The 23,818-nt window shown below is 34.4% G+C and overlaps 1 protein-coding gene across 1 annotated transcript; it reads right to left on the bottom strand.

Annotated features, from left to right (window-relative positions):
• Positions 1-4,518: 4,518 nt before the first annotated feature.
• Positions 4,519-5,857, bottom strand: LOC133866214 (protein STRICTOSIDINE SYNTHASE-LIKE 12-like). The gene is made up of 3 exons (XM_062302753.1): positions 5,619-5,857; positions 5,181-5,399; positions 4,519-5,008 (listed from the first exon to the last, which is right to left on the bottom strand). Exons 1-3 carry the CDS (start codon positions 5,855-5,857, stop codon positions 4,519-4,521), a joined length of 948 nt encoding a protein of 315 aa, XP_062158737.1.
• Between the last annotated feature and the right edge of the window lie 17,961 nt (positions 5,858-23,818).

The following is a 23,818-nucleotide window of genomic DNA, read 5'->3' as shown; positions in this document are numbered from 1 at the left end:
CAGCTTTGTTTTGATCGCATCTAATGGCTGAGAATCAAACGTGGGCAGCAAGTTGAAGATATTATTACCAAAACAGAGACAGGTGTTCGGTGAGATGGAATATGCACTCTGTAGAACTATGGTGATCGAGCACTGTGTTGATCGAGTGTTTGCCTATGGGAATCGATCGTCGTGTCGATTGATCTCCCATCCATGGGGATCGATCCCCCACTTGGCAGGTTAGTTATTTTAATTTTGATTTAGAGCTTAAGGTCCCATAATCTAATCTAATCAATTTAGAACTATAAATATACCTCAAATATTAATGAATATTTAATCCTATAAATAGTCACATTAAATATTAACGAATATTTATCTTTGTAAATATTCATATATTCTTTTGTCTTATTATTAGGTCTTAAATTTCTATTTTAAAAAGTTATATTTTTTGTCTTATAATCTGAGGCGCTACATTCCTCCCCTCTTAATAGAATTTCATCTTCGAAATTCATAAAGTTTACATCAAAAGAAAACTTAACTCCTAAGTTTTCACTTATCTTAATCGGGTGACACAAATTTTAAGTGTAGTGTCTAATCGTTGAACATAGGTTATTCTAATTGTCCACATATGGAAATGTTCTAAGAAATAAAAAGGATGTAAGAAAATAATGTATATTTCATTTATATCTATCATCATATGACTTTTCACCATTTACATCATTTTTATTTCTCTGCTTCATTGTAAAGGTCTACCCTTGATTAGGTCTTTATTACTAGTACGTATGTGATACTATATGATCAAATCATCATGCTGTCAAGTATCTCAAATAATATTCAGAATTTCATCTTCTAATTCTAGGGAAGAATCTTATTCATGACCTAATGCCTCGATTATAAAACCATTCTAATCATCCTTAGGTTTTGTACGGGTCGGAGTTTCCTTCCATCAAAAATCTTTTAACATTAATTTAGGTCATAACAATTCACACTAAGCAAGAAGTTTCAAATCAAGATATTATTTACCTTAATCATCCTCAAATATGGCGTAGTGGGAGACTGAGATATTTCTTTTCTATTGACTGTCCTCGAGATATGGTTTTAATCTATGGAGTCTTCCAATGATAACACTAAGTAGTCAATTGTTTTGTCTAATCAATCAGACTAGCACACATCCTCGAAATTTACCTTGAACTCAGATATGCATTATATGGTAGGCACTTTCGTCTATACAATCACAACTATATTTTAAATTCATGATATCATTAGTTGGATACAATGTGTAACATCAAGTCCTATTGAACAATCTTTGTTTTCCCTTTTCCTCAAAAAGGGTGTAAGAAAATAATATTTTTCAATACTACCTTCAAATTGTTCCATCGATCTCAGTCTATAATTTATACGTTATTCCTGTATTGCACTATATATGTCTATTTTTCCTTATTCAACCTCAAACATAGTTTAATCGTTAATCTAACACCCAATTTTTGGAAATCCATAATGAAACAATTCTTAAGTATGGTGAAACATAAATATCCGATATTAATGCCATGAATTAGTTACCTCATTCTTGTTGTTTGATTTAGGAATAAATTTTCTAGGTATAACTCTTATATAGTACCATGATCTATTTAATGGGTTCTGAAAGCAATACCTTCTTTGAAGTCCACCATCTTCCGACTTCTCCTGTCAGCTTTAGTCCAATATAACGAACCTTTTGTTTGTCAGTACAGTTGAGAGTGTCGAATAGCACCTCGATGTCAGTGAGCCATGTCTCTGTTACGTTGGTGATGAGTACAAAATATTGCATATTTAAACCCATAATTTACATTAGTTAATTTTTTAGGTGAAAAATGCAAAGTTTGGAAGAAAGAACACTTTGAGAAGGCCTAGATGATGTGGTTATGTTTAACCAAATCAATAAAATGATTAAATCAGAATTTCTCTAATTGGAGTCAAAATCAGATTGGATTAAATTTCAGATTTTGCACAAGTCTTAGTATTTTGACAATAACATTTCAGTTCGAGTGTTGGATTAAGGTGAAATTAGTAGCGTTGGAAAGCTAACTCAAGCTACTACAAATCATTGTGAAATAGAATTTCCTTAATTCGGAAGTCTGCTATGCCAAAAGTGTCTTGTAATATAAGAACACAAATTTGGACGAATCTTATTCTAATTTGTACTAGGATTGCTTCGTAATTTAACTAGGAGATTGAAGTACGATTTTTCTGGGATCTCTAGGGCTTCTAGGGTTATTTTACTCCCTATAAATAGACTGCTAAGCCTCAAGAAAAGGAAGCTAGAGACCAAAAACGAAATTTCACATATTTTCTTTATGTTTAGGTTTTATTTTACATAATCATGTGTAGCTAAATTCTCAACTAAGGTTGAGGATGAAGCCTTATCGATGAAGAACAATAGTACTTTCATGTAAGTCATTATTGTCTTATTTTATTGGGTTTAATGTTACAACTGTTTTACTTCTTTTTCAATTTGTGAAATGATTTTTGAATATCTTTTGTGATTTAATGATACATTTGATGATTTGAGATAATTTCACATAATTGATTGCTTAGTTTTTTTTTTTTTAATAAAACAATTGGATATCCCTTGTAATTTGTTTTACAAATACAATTGATGTTTTTGATGGATATTTGATATCTTCTTGTGATTTACGGATATAGTTGATGATTTAATTGAAATCAGATTTCTTTTGTGTAAATGAATGGATACAAGTGATGGTTTTGATTAACTGTTTGAAGCATAGTAAAACAAACATAAGATTTTAGTTGTAAGAACTTTGGATTAATATTGATGAACAGGGAGTAGTTGTTATGATTTGGTGAGTGTTGATTCCTAAACTTTTGTGTTTTTCTTTCTATTTATTTTCCTTTATTTAATTTATGTTTTCTTTTAATTGCAAAAAAATAAAAAATAAAACCTTCCGAACTAGGTTAGGATTTAATTAGTTTAGATACAAAATTGTTTTGAAGAACACAATTCTCTGTGGGATCGACCTCTCACTTACCAAACCATTTATTGCAAATGATTTGTGCACTTGTGAGTTAATAAAATTTGCACAACAAATTTTTTTGCGCCATTGTCGGAGATTTGATTTATTTTTGAAAACAATTTATTTCTAAATTGGTTTTATCTTTCTAATAGTTATAGTTTAGGATTTTGAATTTTGAATTTGGTTTTATTTTGTTTTTTGTGTTCTAACCAAAAAAAAAATGAAGAAGAAGAAGAAAGAGTTCCTGTCATTCTTTTGCGCCTTTGGTGAGACAATCCACAGAATTGTGCTTGAACGCACCAACGCAAAGGGCACCACTTGCGGCAGATCAGTAGTTGAAACTTTGCTAAAATTTATTTTGATCCAGTTTGTGATTTTTTAATTTTTGGTATTATTGTTTGTGCTTTTGTGTTAGTAGTAATTTTTGACTTTATAATATTTGTTTTCTCTGCTTATTTTATTTTATTAAAAAAAATGATGTTAATATTTTATTTGGGATATTTGCATGTTAAAGAATGATAGTGCAGCATGGATTTTCCGTTTAATGAATTTAATAATTTTTTTGTACAATATGCTTCTCCTAGTTGTAGGACACCCGCTCCTACCAACTACACTCATATTTTCAACACAAATGAACCATGTACATTGTTTGAATCCTTATCCTCGACAGGTTGGTTATTTCTATTTCGATTTATAGCTTAAGGTCCCATAATCTAATCTAGTCAATTTAGAACTATAAATATGCCTTAAATATTAATGAATATTTAATCCTATAAACATTCACATTAAATATTAACAAATATTTATCTTTGTAAGTATTCATATATTTTTTTTGTCTTATTATTAGGTCTTCAATTTCTATATTAAGACGTTATATTTTATGTCTTAAAATCTGGGGCGCTACAGGAAGTCTCACAGAACTCAACTTGCCAACTTTCTTGTTTAAGGTCCTGTTATGAGGTCTGTTTCTCAGGCTCGTAACGCATTGTGAATCGCGCTCTAGAAATTTATAGGGAATATAAATATGGAGAGGCAAACAGAAGCAATAGCTTAAGAATTTTGGAGTGGTTCTGTATAAGACGTACACCTATGTCCAACACTGTGAATTGCCGGTCTAAGGGCTACGTACATTGTGCTCTCATTTAACTCGAACGATGTTTACAACACAAAGGTCCATATTTATAGGAAAATTGTGGTAGGTGAGTGAATATAAGTATGATAATCAAATCTCTCTGCAATCAAATCTAAGTGGAGAATATTTGTGGATCAACGCAATATGAAAAATATATATTCTAAAACACAGTAGTTCCTGGTTATTTCTACATTTTTTATTTTATTTTCTTATATGATTATACATGGTTAATATCTGTTCTAGGTTTGGCACTCACGCCATTTCTAGCTAGTTGATCGAGCATAAAACAAACAAAAGCATGCACATGATATAAAATTGAAAGTGCAACTCTTATTTAATTAGTAGCTGTACTGGTTGCCAATACATGCAAATTAAATGCCAATATTTGAAGACTCTTTAGAGGATGCCATAGACACCAACAAAAGTCACATTCACATATTGAGACCCGATATAATATTCGCCAAGATGTTCTATAACTTCAGTGACTCCCGTGTCGTTATACTGCCTGTCAAGTGCCACCCTTTTTACAACAGTGCCAAATGCATTGATCCTTACCACGGTGGGCAGAACGTCTTGGGTAGATTGGTTTGTTATTACATTCACTGCCACCAAAAAATCTCCAAATCCGGTTCTTGTGATTTTATTTGGTCTTCCTTGGAAGGTTATGAAAGTTTCGGCCGTATTTCTTTTAGGACCTTTGATCCAAAACCTCTGAATTCTTTGACCTATCTGCTCTGAGACGAGAACAAATGCACCTTCAACACTAACTGCAACCCCGGCAGCTCCAGAAAGCCTTGTTAGCAACACAGTAACCTGCCTTGTCTTTGGATCATATTTTAATAAACTTTCTGTTGCATCGCCATTAAGTATTGCCTGAGTAATATTGCTGCATCACAAACAGTAAACAGTACCATATATTCATCCATCTCTCATGTATGTTATTTCTATATATTTTGTGTTTCTTTTTGAAAATTTCAAAGGCGAGATATGAGAAATTAGCTAGGTACCTTAGCTGGTAAACATCACTAAATTATGTGAAGTAAACACCTCCAGTTAACGGGTCGAGGCCTACACTATTAAGGAAGCGGAAGCGCGTCCCATTAACACCGCTGGCGAGAATGGTTCCCAGCCTTCCATTAGATCCCACCACCAGAAGCCCAAAATATGCATCAGCTACGTAGAGCTGCTGCGTCAAAATGTTGAAATCCAAACCAAATGGCCTCCCACAGGTGGGTCCCAAAGAATCATTAGTTTGGCCATCACATACCGTCTTCGACCTGATCAATCAGATTTTCCACAAAAAATACATTAATCTGTACGTTTCAAATACATTAATTATAAAGCTTAAAGAGCAATATCTAATATAATGCTGCCTCTAAAACTAATTAATTATTTGGTGCTAGCTATTCTTCACATGTTTTTGTCTAAGTTTATGTATAACTAAACATTAACTCTTATAAAATGATTTTGTTTATGTGAATATGTTCCAAATCAACCTAGTTGGTGTGTCGAAGGCAAAATCTACGAAACCAATAGTGGGTCCTTCATATTTGAGAATTCGACCGTCTTGGACACCCACATAGGGTCCACCAAACAAGTCAAAGGCAAAAGATGCAGGACCTGTGGCACCTGTTGGCAATGGAATCTTCTTAAAAGTTAGAGAAAGTGAAATAGGAGCAATGCACAAGAGGAGGATGGCAACCTTGGTAAGGACGAGAGAGAATAGTGTAGACATGATCTTGAAGATATGAAGAACGATTGAAACCCACACTGGTATTTATAGGCATCCAACTTAAAAATATGCCCTAAAATGTCGCGTGGGTTCATTAAAAACTGGTAGGGAGTGTCCTTCCCACTACAAATAGGGATAGAAGGCAGGGGGTAAGGGGGGTGGGTCCTTTAAACAAATTCAAAAGAAAATGTATCATATAAGGAAAAAGATGCAAATAACTTAAAAGCAATATATATGACATTTTAAGTGCATAATAAAAAGAACATTAAGCGTTAGGGAGGGAGGGTCATTAAGTTCCACATACATATAGGGATAGAGAGTAGGGCCGGGGGTTGGGTGGGAGGGTCCTTTAAACACATTTAAAAGAGAATTTATCATTTAAGGAAAGAGATGCAAATAATTTGAAAGCAACATTTTATTTTTTTTAGTACATCAGAAAAAGAACATTTGAGGAAGGGAGCTTGGGAGGGTCCTTCCCACTACAAATAGGATAGAGGGTAGGGTGGAAGGAGAGAAGGGAGGGAGGGACCTTCCCACTACAAATAGGGATATAGGGTGTTTGGGGTGGTCCTTTAAACAAATTCAAAAGGGAATTTATCATGCAAGGAAAGAGATCATATCTGTGCGGTTATTATTTGCTATCCGTATATTATGTAATGAGTTTATTTTATTCTTTTTTCTTATTCTTCTTTGGGTCTCTATTAGGACATATTTTAAAAATATTTTAGGCTTGTTTTTAGTGTTTTGGATTTGTTTTAATTGTTTTTAAGCCATAATTTTTTGAAACTATATTGATTTCATATTACTTTTGTCTTTTTGATAAAGTGTTATGTAACAACCCACACCCAACAATACAATATTGTCTGCTTTTGGCTCCCTCGAACCAAACTTCCTAGGATGTCACCCATCCTGATACTATTCTCTCATAAGCACGCTTAACTGCGGAGTTCTGATTTGCTCATGGCTATCACGGCATTAAAACGTTTTGTGTCAAGAAGGATGCGAATACTCATATAAGCACATCATCATTCCTATACCTAAGCGATGTTGGACTTCACATATTATATGAGAAAACAACATATCAAACCAAACTAATGTAAACATAACCTATACTTAATCAAAAACGACGTTATATAGATATATTTTGGTATGAAACACTAAAATAATGTTGTTTTCATGAATATATATAAGAAATGTATAAAATAAATAGTATATAAAGGGTATGTGGATGTGGTTAGTTAAACACATTTGCATCCCTTAAAACTGCTATTCACATCCACATATGCGGAGCGAATGCGAGTGATTAATATCCGCCCGCATGTATATCCATATAGGGCAGGGGGAGGGTCCTTTAAACTTTTTCGAAAGAGAATTTATCATTTAAGGAACGAGGTGTAAATAATTTGAAGGCAACATTTTTATTTATTTATTTAAGTGCATCAGAAAAATACATTAACAGGGAAGAATGAGAAGGTCCTTCCCACTACAAATAGGGATAGATGGTAGGGGATTGAGAAGGTGGGTCCTTTAAAAAAACTTCAAAAGAGAATTCATTATGTGAGGAAAGAGCTACAAATACTTTGAAAATAACAATTTTTTTTTTTTTAACTATAGTAGGAAAAGAAATTTAATGGAGAAGAGAGGGAGGGAGGGTCATTCCCATTACAAATAGGGATAGAGGGTAGGGTGGTAGGTGGGAAGGGAGGGAGGGTCCTAAACACTATGAATAGGGATAGTGGGTGACTGGGGGAGGGGGAAGAGTAAGAATTATCATTTTCTAGTCTCTTCCCTTTTTAAGCCAAAAGAGTATGCTGTATACATCAAATTTTTATCCTGCAATTATTTCACATTTCTGACGTGGTAGTCCCCACAAACCCTTCCAAGTCAAAATCACACATATAAACATCGAGATCTCGCTCCCTATGGCCACGGCTATTGGTCCTTCTGCGAAATTGATACTCCCCACTCCTCCCCTTGAATTAAATTCATTTAATAGAAGGTATAAGCGATTGGTTCATCTTGCTTGCCCCACCAACCAATCTTTCTTTCTATCTCGAATTCTTAATCTTTGGTGGCAGTGGAGCAAAGGAAGTAGGGTATGAACTCCTCTAGTATTTGGGCCTGCCAGTTTAGTATTGTGGAATAGTTGTGAGATTAAAATGTAGTTTCAAATATTAGCCAAGTCAAAAAGCATGTTATCTCATCTTATCTATTTAATTCCACTTTATACAGAAAAAAGGTAAAATTATCCTTTTGAAATGAATTGGTTAAACCTACATCCGTGACGAATTCATTCTAGGTAGTGAAGGAGTTTTCTTTTAGCTATTTGGTACAAAGACTATAAGAGAGAATGTTTGTTGCACTATCCACAAGAAATTGATTATTGCCTCCTAGAGAATGCTCCTGTTAAAGTTAAAGGCCTAAGAAATATTAGCTATTGACTATAAAACATTAATCTAAACCTTCAAAACAACGTGGATTTAAACTATTGTTCTCACATATGATTAATACACAAGTTTTGGTTCCACATGACAATAAATCATTAAGACTTTACATCAAAATGTCTTTAGTTATTGAAATCCAAAAAAGCATAAGTCTACCATATTTTTGAATGTTAGACTTTAACAATCCCTTCTGGCCCTTCTATTCATTCTTCGGCTATACTTTTTTTTACAATGGAAGTTGTCATTAGAGAATTAAACACAAATGACAACTACAAGCTGAAAAACCCATAAAAAATTTGAGAAGCTCTCTAGCTTGGCTTTTAGACTGTGAAAGGGTGAATTAAGAATGATGTTTCGGTTTTTGTTTTTGGTTTTTCCTTAATCTTGCTGTGTATAACTACTGTGTACTTTGTGGATTTTTTCCTGTATGTGGCTACCTTTATGATATGATCGATCATAAGAAAGTCCATGGATATATGTATCAATTTTGGTGCTTTTGGTTATTGATTTTGTTAGTCCTCGGTGTGGGTAAGTCATTTGATAGTGTGTAAGGATGAGTTGACGCTCAGTAAGTAGCACAAATAATGGGGTTTGGGGAATTGAAAATTTAAAACAAAATAATGATTCACATTCCAAAATACTACGAGCAGGCATAATTGCCATAAAAGAATATTTTTGCAGAATTATCCAAGGTCACTTTATAAGGTAATCACTGTTGTGCCACGATGACAACAAATATGCCACAATGTAGTTATGAATCAGTTATCACAGACTAAGGATGTATTTACAAAATGCTCACACGCAGTGGCGGAGTCAAGAATTTTTTTTTAAAAATAAAGTTAAACAAAAATAAATTAAAAATATTAAAAAAAATTATGTATGCAAATTTTGTTTAAGAGTTTTTTTTTTTGTTTGCTCTATTATTAATAGTGGTCCCACTGTAACCTATTCTCTTAATTTTGTTTTTGAAAGCCCCAATCTCATAAATTAAATTCTTACTTTTGTCTTTATATATATATATATATATATATATATATATATATATATAGGGGTCATTGCCCCCTCCCTATCCTCATACTCAAAAGGAAATGTTAAAAAAAAAAATGAACTCTTAAATTTGTTAAAAAAAATATTCTAAGGGTACGTTTGGGTGTACAATTTTTTTTTTTTTGTTTTGTTTTGTAGTCTTTTTAACTTTTTTCAAAATTACGGATACCTAGAAAAAAAAGCAGAAACATTATGTTTGAAATGATGTTTGGGTGATAAATGTTTTTGAAGAAAGTAGAGAAGAAAAGAGAAGAGTTGAGTTAGGATCGGTTCCTAAGTCATATATATATACATAATGCAATTTGATTTCTTTAAAGTTAAATTTCTAGCTTCACCTTTGTATATATCAAATTAGTGATTAGTGGATTCACTGATAAGTATTTATTACTATTAAGCTTAATATGATTAGAAATTAATCCTTAAAGAATCAAAATACAATTTGTTTGTCAAATAAACCACAATGAGTGTAGACTGAGAGAGTGAGAGTCGATAGAGAGGGAAAGGAGTGCAGCGCACTGGGAGTGAGAGAGTTAGAGATGTTTCATTGTTTTGTTTTGTTTAAAAACACCCTAACGTCCAAACCACGCCGTTTTGGTGTCATTTTAAAAATATATAATAATAATAATAATAATAATAATAATAATAATAATAAAGGCGGTTAGCGGTTAAAAATCGGGACGGTTAGACTAACACTGGCCCCATTCTAGATTTACAGCTGGGATATTTTGCTGCCCCAACTTGTTGAAACCTACAGATGAATGTTGACTTTGACTACCCAAACTAAGTCCCAGTGTTACCTTGGTTTCACTAGCTGCATGGCTTCATGTGCGACCAACTCCCAGTGCAAGTGAAACTTTTGATGTAGCAACCAATTTCCAAGGAAGAAAAAGTTGGTGCCTCTTACAATCTCAAAATAAGAAACGGTGCCGCTTTAAGACTAAACCAAATCTAGCAAAATATGTGAAATTGCACGTTTGAATCAGTTAAACTTTCTTTTGTAAACTCATAGCCTAAACGATGTATTTTGCATAAATTAAATTAGGTTATCTTCAACCTTGGTTTCATCGACCTACACCTGAACAACTCTGACCTAATTTACCAAAACACCTAAAATAGTGACAAATCGTTGGCTTGAGTCGTGAATTTCAGTCCTTGTAACGACCCACCCCCAATGACACAATATTGTCCGCTTTTGGCTCCCCTGAACCAGACTTCCCAGGAGGTCACCCTTCCTGGGATTTCTCTTGCAGAAGCACGCTTAACTGTGGAATTCTAATAGGTTCATCGTTATCACAGCTTTAAAACGCGTTGTGTCATAAATGGTGCATTTATACATATAAGCACATACTCATTCCCAGGCAATGTGGGACGTCACAATCACCCTCTTTTTGGACCCAGCGTCCCCGCTGGCATCCTTCATTGGGCTTGTGCACGCTCCCACCATCTCAGGCTGGGCAATGGCTCTGATACCATTTGTTGTGACAACCCTTTTTTTTCTTTTTTTGTATAAAACATTTTTTTAAAAAAAGCATAAAAGGGTCATCACAGTGGCACGACTACATGTCGCTCAACCAACCTACGTACATGCTCCATATCATGTACCTGATATTCAGAGTAATATCTAACAGCGGAATAATCATAACACTAAAACTCATAACGGAAAGCGTATCGAAAATACATGTGGTCCATACAAAAGAGCCATATATCTGTCTAATTATTTAAGGCTTACAGTTATCCACTAATACAAAAGAATGGCTACACAAAAGAATATGTGATACCTATGTCACTAGCCATATACAAAATACCCCAAAGAGTGAACTCCATAGTCCAGCTCAATACGACTGTCGCGGTGTGCTTCAATCGTAATATCCCTAATACGCAGCTACAGGGTCCTCCTCTAAGTCAGGTGTACCTGCAGTCAAAGGGACACCATCTATACGTTGTGGGGGTTTGCCACATCCATATAGGTGAAATGGTGAGTTCACCGCCTCAGTACATAATACCGAGACCTCAGTGATATTAAACTAATTGGGTTTTCCCAATGAACCAACTTTTCTTTTTAGTCTCGCGTACACTATAACAGCTACCAATTTATAAAATTTTGTTTGAAAAACCCCCATAGCTGATATAGCAAACACCAACTATCAGAAAAACATTTAAAACATACTATGTAGTTGGACCCATACGTAGAAGTTCCAATGGCTTTAACGCAACCACGTATAAACCCACCTACAATAATACTTTTATGTTGGTAGATCAAATGCACAGTGATCTAACGTTATTAACTTGTCTCTGGTACATAGTTGTCCATGCGGTTACTAGCGTAAAACTCTGATATCCAAGTGCTTCTTACTGATGTACCACGACATTTCATCTACCTACTCCCAAGTCACACTGATATCGCAACCAATAGCGTCATAACCAAGCACACTAAGCTTAAAACATGCCATCTTGCTCTTCAGTGCGAGCTTACTATCATTTTTCGAATATGGTTAACACCGAATCCTAGGGCATTACAACTTCATGTTGAATACATAGTTGTCCATGCGGTTACTAGAGTAAAACTCAGGTATCCAAGCACTTCTTACTGATGTGCCACAACAATTCATCTACCTACTCCTAGGACACTGTATTACTCATACCGAACCATGACAATATTCATGTTCATCCAAGCTCAATGTTCTAAAATCATGCAACTAGATGATTGAAGTATACATAATTGCTTTGCCAGTAAAACTCTTAGGCATACAAATATGTCTAGCATAAAAACTACAATATTGTATATCATGAAAACATAACACAATTTAAACGATGATATGCATGCTCATGATTGTCCTTTCATTCCTTGTGAGACTTTCCTTCCATTCCATTCTTTGAGGCTTACTCTTCCTTTCATTTTTATGCTCATGCTCATGCTTTATACTTTACAATTCAAACTCTATACTCCTATACTTTGCAAATCATACTTTCTTCAAATTCGCTAAACCAATCAACATGTAATTACATCATTCTACTTTGCATAATTTAAATCTCAACCGCAACTCACATTAAAACACTCTAAATCAATTCAACACATTTCATTCATACATCATTTCATAACATCATTGATATATTTGAACATACTCTAAAGTACTCAAATCAAGCAAAACAGGTATATTCAACATACAGTTGGTTCGGATTTATAGAACAACATATATATTTTGCAATTCTATAATGTATAAAAATAACAATTTCTCAGTGAGTAAAATATCACCTGACTGCTTGCACACCAACACTAACAAGTCGTAGGCTCAATCCACAAAGTGTCCCTGTACATAACACATTCCATCTATTTAGTTTTTATCCAATAGTTACACTAATTTTCACTTTGAATTGCCCAATGACTATTTTACCCATCAATTGCCTAAACTCATACTTAACAATATTTCATCTATTTAGTTTCTATCCAATAGTTTCTATCCAATATTGCCTACACTTAAACTTAAAAATATTCTCTTACATTTTATTTTCTTAACTTCAATTTACAAGTCTATAGGATCAAAATAAAAACACACCAAATAGACTTATTTTTAATTTTTATCCTAATAAACCCATTAAATATTTTCTAGGACATTACAGTCATCCTGAAAATATTTGCCTCATTGTGTATGCTTATTAGGATGTGTTGTAGAGTAGTAAGCTAGGGAGCATTAATCACTCCACACCTTTCGTAGTGTAAACGTTTTTCAATTATAGACTATTCTTTACGTGGAGTTGATTAATGTAAAACTAGGTGCTTTATAACTATGTTTTAACAAAAGTGTTTTCATGTCGAGGTCGTCGTAATGGTTGACGCCCATTACGCGCTCATATCATGAGGATTGGACAGGTCAAATACCCTAAGTTTTCTCTTAGTTTATTTTCATTTTCCGCCTTCATTCCTTCACTTTATTGTTGTAGCTTCAATTCTACAACCTTTACTTTTATTTTTATCTTTAAGTTAAGTTAAATATGCTCTTTAATATTCCGTTACGCAAAACAACCAATAATCTCTATGGTTCGATCACCCTTACTATAGTACAATCGATATGTACTATTGCAAGTGGTAAACTTATAAATTTAAAATCCACGTAGCCGCTTGGCGCGCTACCAACGACCCCTTTTTTTTTTTTTTTAATACAAAGCGGAATCATCATAGTGGCATGACGATTAGTCATTAAGCCAACATCAACCTAATACATCTCATAACATATGCCTGATATATCAAAGATAATACAATGCAGCGGAAACTAACTTTCATAACTAAGATAAGTAAATACAACATAAGAACCATACATCTATCTATCTGTTTAAGGCATAAATCAAATATTAATTACATAAAAAGAATAACTATACAAAATAAGTGTTACATGCGACACAAGCCATTTACAAAATGTCTATACAAAAGGTGGACTATCCGAGTCTGACTCATGTACGACCAAATGCAAAGAACCTCAGTGATAGTATCCCAAATACAATGCCACTGGGTCTTCGTCGACATCAGTGATACCTGCAGCCAAAACGTCTACATCTACACGATCGTGGTGGTAGCTACGTTTGCATATGTGAAAGTATGAGTTCACCAACACAATAGTATAAAACTCCCTGGGTTTTCACAATGAGCCAATCCCTTTATTTTTACTGTATGTTTACAATAACGGCTACTTTGTGGATTGATGATTTGCCTAATAATGTTTGTTAGTTGATAAGGTAAACAATGACATTTATAATCATAAGGTAATATTCTAAAGCATACACCCCATTACATATATAACATGGGACTCAGATATGCTCTTATACAAGCTTTTCAAACCTTTGGGGAAATACAGGTATACATGAATATCTAAGCATAAGAGTACTTTACACTGTTTCGACTTTCTGCACATACAAGTCTTCTGAACCTTTTGAGAATTTCAATATACACATTTTTATCCAAACATAAAATGAGTCATCATAGTGGCGTGACTATTTGTCACTCAGCCAACTTATAGCACAAGTCCCACAAGCTGTACCTAATATATCAGAGTATAATACTATGTAGCGGAATACAAATCTAAACAACGGAATTCAACTCTAATAAACTAACATAAGTTAATCACAACAACAGAGCCATTTAATAGTCTATCTTTTTAAGGCTTAGTCCAAAACATTAACTATGCAACAAAAGAATGGCTAAACAAATACATGTGTCACAAACGACACTAGCCATATACAAAATATACAACAAAAGGGACCATTCAAGTCCAACATATAAACGACCCGAGCGACGAGCTTTAGTCATAGTATCCCAACTAGTTTGCCACAGGGTCGTCGTCAACATCTGCGGTACCTGCAGCCAAAGGAACATCATTTATTTGGTCGTGGTGTTAGCCACGTCCGTACAGGTGAAAGTATGAGTTCACCAACTCAAGAGTATAATACGCACTGGTTTTCGCAATGAGCCAATCTTTACATTTCTACCATATGTTTACAATAACGGCTAGTTGTGGAATGATAGGTTTTGTAAAATGTTTTTTTATCCAATAAGGTAAACCATGGTAATTGGTTCACTAATCAACTCATATATATATAAGCCGTGTGACTCAGATATTCCCGTATACAAGCTTTTCGCACATTTGGGGAAAATACAGGCATACAAGAGTATCTAAGATATAATTGACACAAGATCTCGACCTTATGCGCATATGAGTAATCCATACTTTTGGAGAATCCCAATATACGCACACTCCCAAACATGGTAACACAAGGGAACATTTGACGTAATATCTTAGCTATATACACATGCATTTCTTCCGTACCTTTGGGGAATTCTTGCATATGTACATTCCAAAACCTTACATCATCATGAATCACACATCGTCATATCTCAGCCACACGTGCATATAGGATATTCCAGACCTTTGGGGAATTCCAATATACATGCACTCCAAATCTACAACATCACAACCAATTCATTCAATGTCATACTTCGGTCGTACATGAATACGTTGTAATGCCCGGGAAAGACACCATACTTAGGTTATTAAATATGTGCTTGCATAAGTATAAGGCTTAAGAATTACTATTAGTCTAATAAAATTATATATTTATGCATGTAGAGAAATGGATCAATAAAGTTAAAGTCGATCGAGCGATTCTAATGTCGATCGAGCGACTTTCTGGTCAATCGAGCGATTACGGGTTGATGTCGATCGATCGACTAATGTTAGATCGAGCGATTTTATCCAGTGCGATGCAGCTTATGGGTAAACAGCAGAGAGTGATTTTCTACCTTTGATTTTGAACCCATTACCTGTGGACGACTCCAAAAGATTGAAACCCATTCAGTTAGCCTAACTTAGCTTAGTTTGGTTGAAATTGAACTAGATATGGTAGTACAATTTAATTATGACATTGGATATGAAAAAAATATATATATATATATATTAGATATTGTATGATCTTGCATGGATATCTCTCTCTCTTGCTGTCAAAAATCCGACCATTGGAAGAGATTGTGCTGGCTTGATCGCAGCCATTCAAAGTTATTATATATAGCATGCATGGGACATCAAAAATCAGCCAAAGCTCTCCCCATACCACTCACGTAAGCTTCCCTTCCCTTCACTGTTTTAGTGCTGGATCTGCCATGGGAAAAACTCTCTCACTCTCCTATGAAAACCAGCACTTATGAGCCAGAAATGAAGCCTTAAATCTCCTCTTGTTTCTCAACAAAATACCAGAAACCAACACCTAAAATCCCTCTCTGATTCTAGCTAAAAAAAAAAACCCAGCAACTTCCAACTCTTTTAATCACTGTTTTGGAATCAGATCCCTTCCTTTTATCCAATCTGTTGGGTACGAATTTCGGTAAGTAAATCTTCCTTTTCACTCTCTGAAATTCAATATTTGTTCCCTAGGATCATGGGTTGTTTCTCCTCTTCTAATGAGAGAATTACACCTATGAAGTTTTAAATAAGCAAGATAGTAGCTTTGATTTAATATTTTGTGTGTGAAGTGAATTGTGTGTGAGATGTAGGCTCGAATTCCCTACATGGATGAGAATATTAAAGTAAAAACTTAGTGAGTGAGTGTATATGGGTATATGGCTAATATGTGTGTGTGTAGAAAGGATTATTTTGGCTACAAGGTGTACATAATATATATATAGGTATGTGTGGGAGTCATATATCACTATACTAGTTGGAATTAATGGCTAATGAAAGAGGATGTTTTAGTTTCATTATTCAATAATCTAAGATGGCATTCAATATCTTGATTTAGAAAACCAAAAGCGGAAGTGTTGGAACGATCGTTAAAATAATACTTTAAGGAAAAGTATAGTTGTAATACCCGGGAAAGACAACCCACTTAAGTTATCAATATGTGCATAAATATAAGACTTAAGAATTGCTCTTAGTTTAATTAAGTTACATAGTTACGCATGTAGAGAATTGGATCACTGAGTTTAGTCGATCGAGCGACTTTCTGGTCGATCGAGCGACTATAGGTCAAAGTCGATCGAGCGACTTTATTTTCGATCGAGCGACTTCGCCTAGTGCAGTGCAGATTCCGCCAGCTGCGAAAATTGATCTTTCCACCTAATAACTTGGGACCCACACGTGGTACTTGATGCCAAACGATCATGTCCACATTTAGTTAGCCTAGTTAGTCCATTTTGGTTGAAGCCCAACTAGATTTCCTTAGATATCATGCAATCATGGGCCAAGATATGAAACAGTAACCTAGGAGATTTGAGCTATGGATTTGAGGTGTTGGTTGGCTCAAATCTGGCCATTGGGATGATGATTTGTTGGTTAAATCTCAGCCCTTCAAGAGTACTATATATAGGTTGCATGGGGAGTTGATTTTCATGAAGGAGAAACAAAAATATAGCCAAAACTCTCCCTCACTCTAGTGCTGAAAGAGTAGCACGAAAATTCCCCATTTTCACCCCACTTTCCAGCACCTAGTAAACCCAATTAAGCTCCAAAAACCACCCTCATTCTCCCACAAATCAGTAGTAGAGTGTAAGTGAAAAACCTCCTTTGTTTTGAGACCAAGAAGCCAAGCTTTGCAAGTGGAACTTTCTTGGACAGCAACTCTCCTTCACTCTCTAGGCCATTGAGGAACTTTGGGTGAGTATTTTCTTCCTCAAACTTCTCATAAGATCAAGTAGTTCAATTGCTATTTGAAATCATGACTTGTTCTTGTTTTCAATTACGCATGTTATATGGAAAGTTGGCTAGCTTACATGTGAGTATATGTGTAGACATATGGATGAGTATTTACTACATGAGATTAGTAATTTAGAATGGATAAATTGTGTTTTAAAAATAGATCAAGGTATATAAGTGTGAGAGTAATATGTTGAGATTTTGATATATATATATATATATATATATATATATATGTATATTAAGAGAAAAGAGGTGAGCAATATTTAGGTGTGTTTTAAAGATGTAAATTAAAGAAGAGTAAAATCATATGTGTGCTTGATTATATGACAATGTATTCTTATTTTTAAAGGTATATTATGTGATGGATAATTCTAGTAGTACAAGAGTTGGGGTGTAAGCATTAAAATAGATAAATAAGAAATCATGTTTAATTCGGTAGCCGTTGCGATTTCTAGGAAGAAATATGGTAGTAATGATGATTTCATAAGAATACTTTATTAACTCGCTATCATCACATAATGATTGTTATGCAGTTGTAAAGGAAAATATTTGGAGCAGAAACTAGTAAGTATCTCTATACTTATTGAGGACGAAGCTGGTTGACTTTTCCTATAATATTATGTTTACTGTTTTATTTACTTGTTTGCGCATGTGGCTTTGCATGTTTTATTATTTTTAATAATCTGTCTAATAACAAGCTGCTGGATCTAGATCCACAGTGGGTACGCGAGGCTTCACATGAGTTCCTAGGTTCTCAGTGAATGAGGAGGTACCTGAAAAAGAATAATAAATACAAAAACTGGTGTACCTAGGTCACCAGGGATTCCGAGGTTTCCAGGAGCCTAGGCTCCCAAAGATTATAATTAAAAGTTAAAGGGAGGAAGCCCAGGCTTCAAATAACTCGATAACCATGCCTAGGTCAACAGAGGAGTGGAAAAAGGGAAATACCTAAAACTATACCCTTAAAACTATCATTGCTTTATGATTACGTTTATGTTCATTTTATGTCTATGACTCGCGATCATGGATTATATTTTGTATATACATGTGATTATATGGCCATTGCATTGTGTTGTATTAATTAAATAAATCAGCACTCATATTATTATTGGAAACAGCGGACTCACTTTAGTGTTTATGTTGTCTTCTTTTCTTTGTATGGCATTCGTAATGGTTCAGGCTATGAGGAAGAAGCGGAATATCAGGACTATCCCGACACATAGATGGTTCCTGGTTCAGTTTTGTAAGGCTGGATAGCCTATATTTTGGGGCTACCCTGTTATAGTCCATTAGCTTAACTTAAGACAATATTTATAATTCTCCGGTTATATATAGCTATTTGGCTTGTATAATTACTTAGCCTGTGTGGCATGACTAGTATTACTGTCTGTATAATTATGCTGACTGACTCATTATATATATATTTGAGGTATTTCAGTAGTAGCTCTGAAGTGTCAACCTATTCCCAGTTATATTACATTCATTCCGTTGCCAATAATTACCTCTGATAAATTAGTAATGTCTTGTGGAAGTTCAAAAATTTTCACCTACGCTTTTTGCAAAAGCGGGGCGTTACAATAGTAAACATATTCGTAGCACTATTTCACTAATTTAGTATTACTACATGATTGAAATTATGTAGTTGTAGAGAAAGACTTTTGGAGTAGAAACTAGTAAGTATCTCTATTCTTACTGAGGACGAAGTTGGTTGACCTTTCCTATAATGTTATGATTTCTGCTTTATTTACTTGTTTGCGCATGTGGTTTTGCATATTTTATTATTTTTAATAACCTGTCTAATAACAAGCTATTGGATCAAGATCCACAGTGGGTACGCGAGGCTTCACATGAGTTCCAAGGTTCTCAGTGAATGAGGAGGTACCTCAAAAGAATAATAAATACAAAAAAACTAGTGTACCAAGGTCACCAGGGAAACCAAGGTTTCCAGGAGCCAAGGCTCCCAAAGAATATAATTAAAAGTTAGTGAGGAAACCAAGGTTTCAAATAACACGCTAACCGTGCCAAGGCTAACAAAGTAGTGGAAAAAGGGAAATACCTAAGACTCTACACTTAAAACTGTCATTGCTTTATGATTACATTTATGTTCATTTTATGTCTATGATTTGCGATCATAGATTATATTTTGTATATGCATGTGATTATATGGCCATTGCATTATGTTGCATTAATTAAATAAATCAGCATTCATATTATTATTGGAAACAGTGGACTCACTTTAGTATTCTATGTTGTTGTCTTCTCTTTGTATTGTGTAATGATTCAGGCTGTGAAGAAGAGGAATATTAGGACTACCCCGACCCATAGATGGTTCTTGATTCAGCTTTTTGTAAGGCTAGACAGCCTCTCTTTTTGGGACTACCCTGCTGTAGTTCACCCTACCTAACTTAAGACATTACTTATAGTTCTCCAGTTATATGAAAATATTTGGCTTGTATGACTATCTTGCCCTGTGAGGCATAATTGTTATCACTGTTTGTATAATTATACTTACTGACTTAATATATATATTTTGAGGTATTTCAGTAGTAGCTCTGAGGTGTCAATCTATTCCCAAATCTATATTACATTTACATATATTTCGTTGCCAACATTTACCTCTGATAAGTTAGTAATGTCACGTGGAAATTCAAAAATTTTCACTTACGCTTTTTGTTAAAGCGGGGCATTACATACGTGAAGCTCCGAACGTTTGGGGAACTCATGGATTACATGCACTCCAAACAAATGCCATCTCATGAAATCTACTTAACATCATTACTCGGTTGCGCATGCATACATGACATTCCGGACCTTTGGAAAATTCATGTAATACACACTCCAAATACATGCCATTTCATAGAATGCAATAAAAACTAGTCGAATACCGTTGTACGTATGCTTCCCGCCCCATACCAGGAAACATATGCATACTAATACGTCTAGTACACAACCCATATCCAAATCAAATCAAACATCACTATGCTATGCATGCTCTTTGTTTATGATGCCGAACTACAACTTTCTGGACTTATACTTGTTCCACCCATGAGGCTACAACCCCAGGGCTCGTTCATTGTTGCTAGGAGCTACAACTCTCTGGACATACCAAGTCTGAGGCCAGGAGCTCAAACTATCTGAAACCTACTGATTCCACCCATGAGGCTACAACCCCAGGGCTCGTTCAATGTACATGATTTCATTATGCTAGTGCTCCAACACTATCCGTGCTTTGTGTTCGTGCTATATCACTTCCAAATTATATCATGTTCAATCAACATCATGTTCTTTCCATATTCTTTCCAATACATCATGAAATCTCAACTCAATACAATATTCTTCAAACATTACTTCATAATCATATCTCAATTTCATTTCATAACCATCTTTCACAACACATAAAACATTTCTATAATATTTTTCATCATACTTCAAGATATTGAAATTAAGCGCAAGCACATATATTCATCCAAAAATAACATTGGCTCAATAAACTATCATATAATATTCTAATCATAACAGTACTTCGAGTTCTCAGTAAGTAAGATACTCACTTTGGCTGCGAGAATTTCGGCTTAATGGAGAATCTTCAACCAAATTGCACAATACATTAGCATTTTCTAACTCTAGACTCATGCTTAGCCTTTAAAAATGCTTAAGAGCTAGACCCATGGAAAACCCTTAGAATTCTAGGGTTCCATTTGACAATCTAACCCAAAACAACACTATCCCATAAGACAATCATAGGGTTAGACACATAAAATTACACTATAAACGAAAACCCAAAAACTAAGGTTTTGGAAAACTTACCAAAATCCACCCAAACACGACCCGAAGCTTAAGGAATGTTTAGGAAGTTCCAAAATGTGTAAAACCTAAAGAATACAAGAAGACCAAGCTCAATCTCTCAAGGATTAGGCCAAAATCTAGAGAGAATAGAGATTTCAAAATTACCTCAAACCAATCGATCAAAACACAGATTTCTTCGTGTAGATCACATTCTCGGTGTTAGATTTTAGTTATGGGTCTTGGATCTTCAAAACATGGGGGTTTAAAGTGAAAACCCTAGTGAGACAATGAGTGAGGGGCAAGTAGAACCATAAAATGAGCCAAAAAGACCCATTTTTCAGTTTATATTGCGTGGTGTCCGAACACGATAAGTGCCCGTCCGGACACGCGTGTTCTGAGTCGCATAAGGGGATTACTGCCTTGGCTTCCCTTCTGGTACTCCCGTCTGGACCCCGTCCGATGCCTATTTGGACATGACACATAGAAACTTGATTTTGAGTGTTTTCTTGCCATTTTACTAACTCTAACTATTTGTTTCATCCGATTTGTATTTTAAACATCTAATTAATGTCTTGGACATTACATATAGTGATAATCGACTAGATTGCTTGTGTTTTATAAAAAACACTTAAGCTTTGGGAGAGGAATCGAAGGCTAGATCAAGAAGGGTTTTGGTTTTTCTTTCTTCATTTATTTATTTTTCTGGCTATAAATAATTTTAGTCCAAATTAGTTGTAGTTAATTACTCTTCTTGGGGCTCGATTGAAGCCCTAATCATGTTTTTTTAATATTTTGATTTGCCTTACTACAATGCGATATAACCATTTTGTGTTAGAAAATCATCATATCTGGTGATTTAAGGGGAATATAAATATAGAAAGGCAAAGGGAAGCAAGAGCTAAGGAATTTTGTTGTGGTTTGGTATAAGACGTCTACGTTCAACACAGTGAATTGCCGGCCTAAGGGATACATTGTGCTCTCATTAACTTGAATGATGTTTACAATACAAAGGTTCTTATTTATAGCATATACAATTGAGGAACCACCTGTTTATTCTGAAAATTTAAAAGAAATAACACTACAAAAAAACCAGCAATTACTAATGTCAAGAAATTAGCACGTCACTAAAATTAGTAACGTTATAAAAATTTGCATGTTACTAAATACTTTCGTAACGTACAAAATTTAGCACGTTACTAACATATATATATATAAATTCAAAATAATACTAACGCGGTGTAGAATGCATGTTACTAGAGTAGTGACGTGGAGACCTTACACGTCACAATTATAGTAATGTACGATATTTCCACGTTACTATATAGTAACGTGCTATATTTACACATTACTATATAGTAACGTGCTATATTTACAAGTTACTATATACTAACGTGCTATATATACACATTACTATATAGTAACGTGATAAATCTAACTGTTACTATATAGTTAATTTAGTAACTTGGGCATTTTGCATGTCACCATTGTTTCCAAGTGTCAAAATTCAAAATTTCTAACCCTATTGGTCTGTTTGGATGCAAGTCGAAAACGTTTTCTACTTGCTACAGTGTTTGCTTTTTTAAAAAACAAATCATATTTTATTTAACTTTTCTAAGTAAATCATATTTTATTCAACTTTTTCTAATTTTATCTCACAAAGTCAAACTTCGAAATTCGTGCACCAAATAAGAATTGAATTCTGATTTCAAAAATTGAAAAATCCAAATGCACCATTATCACCTCCTTAGTTAACCATATATTTTAAGCTAATATACCCTATGTATCAGTAGCATAATATATATTTTATGCATTTATGCTATATAGGGTTTATATATAATATAATGGTTTTGGTATAATATATATATATATATATATATATATATATATATATATAGTGTTTAAGTTGTTAATATTTAAACCATAACATGATTTTAAATTATTTGCTCTCCCATATTTATATTTCGCTATTGATACATTTTCGTCGTTCATCATCTAGCACAACCTTTGAAATTCAAAACACAAGCTACTATAGGAAAAAGCATATCTAAAAAAGCATATCTACAATAACAGTAACAAGTTCCTTTCTAAAAAAATCATGAAATTATGAATACAACTATTCTGGAGGAGCAGATTTGTCACGACTATCTATATCAGTCGTTGTCGTCTGATTTGGATGGCCAGCTCCATGGTCTTGAACCGCATCAGCTTGAACTGCAGTACCTACAAATGATAAAACAAATAAAGTTTGCAAACAATATGATAAAATAATGTCAAGAAATATTGCATTGAGCAGCATGTGGAATGTAAACAAACATCATCATGTATAATACCGAGAGCGCTACCCACAGACGATCCCACAAGCTGGAGAGGTGCATCACCTGTGACAGGCACGAGAGTATCCTGAGAGGCTGCGGGTGCGGATGTGGATGTGGACAGGGTCATCATCGACATCAAGCTGCTCCAACGAGACTCCCACTCAGCCTTCTCTCTTTCCCACGCATCCTCTGCCG

The sequence above is a fragment of the Alnus glutinosa genome, chromosome 4 (genome assembly GCF_958979055.1).
Source record: "Alnus glutinosa chromosome 4, dhAlnGlut1.1, whole genome shotgun sequence".
NCBI classification, from domain to species: domain Eukaryota; kingdom Viridiplantae; phylum Streptophyta; class Magnoliopsida; order Fagales; family Betulaceae; genus Alnus; species Alnus glutinosa.
Note: the sequence above shows the minus strand (reverse complement) of the source record. Positions and strands in the feature narration are given on the sequence as shown.

What these genes read in the sequence shown, in the direction of transcription:
- LOC133866214 (XM_062302753.1), bottom strand. Translation starts at nt 5,857, where the DNA reads ATGTCTACACTATTCTCTCTCGTCCTTACCAAGGTTGCCATCCTCCTC. An exon ending in GCCTTCGACACACCAACTAG is followed by an intron (nt 5,400 to 5,618) that starts GTTGATTTGGAA and finishes CTGATTGATCAG; the next exon opens with GTCGAAGACGGTATGTGATG. An exon ending in AATAGTGTAGGCCTCGACCC is followed by an intron (nt 5,009 to 5,180) that starts GTTAACTGGAGG and finishes TTTGTGATGCAG; the next exon opens with CAATATTACTCAGGCAATAC.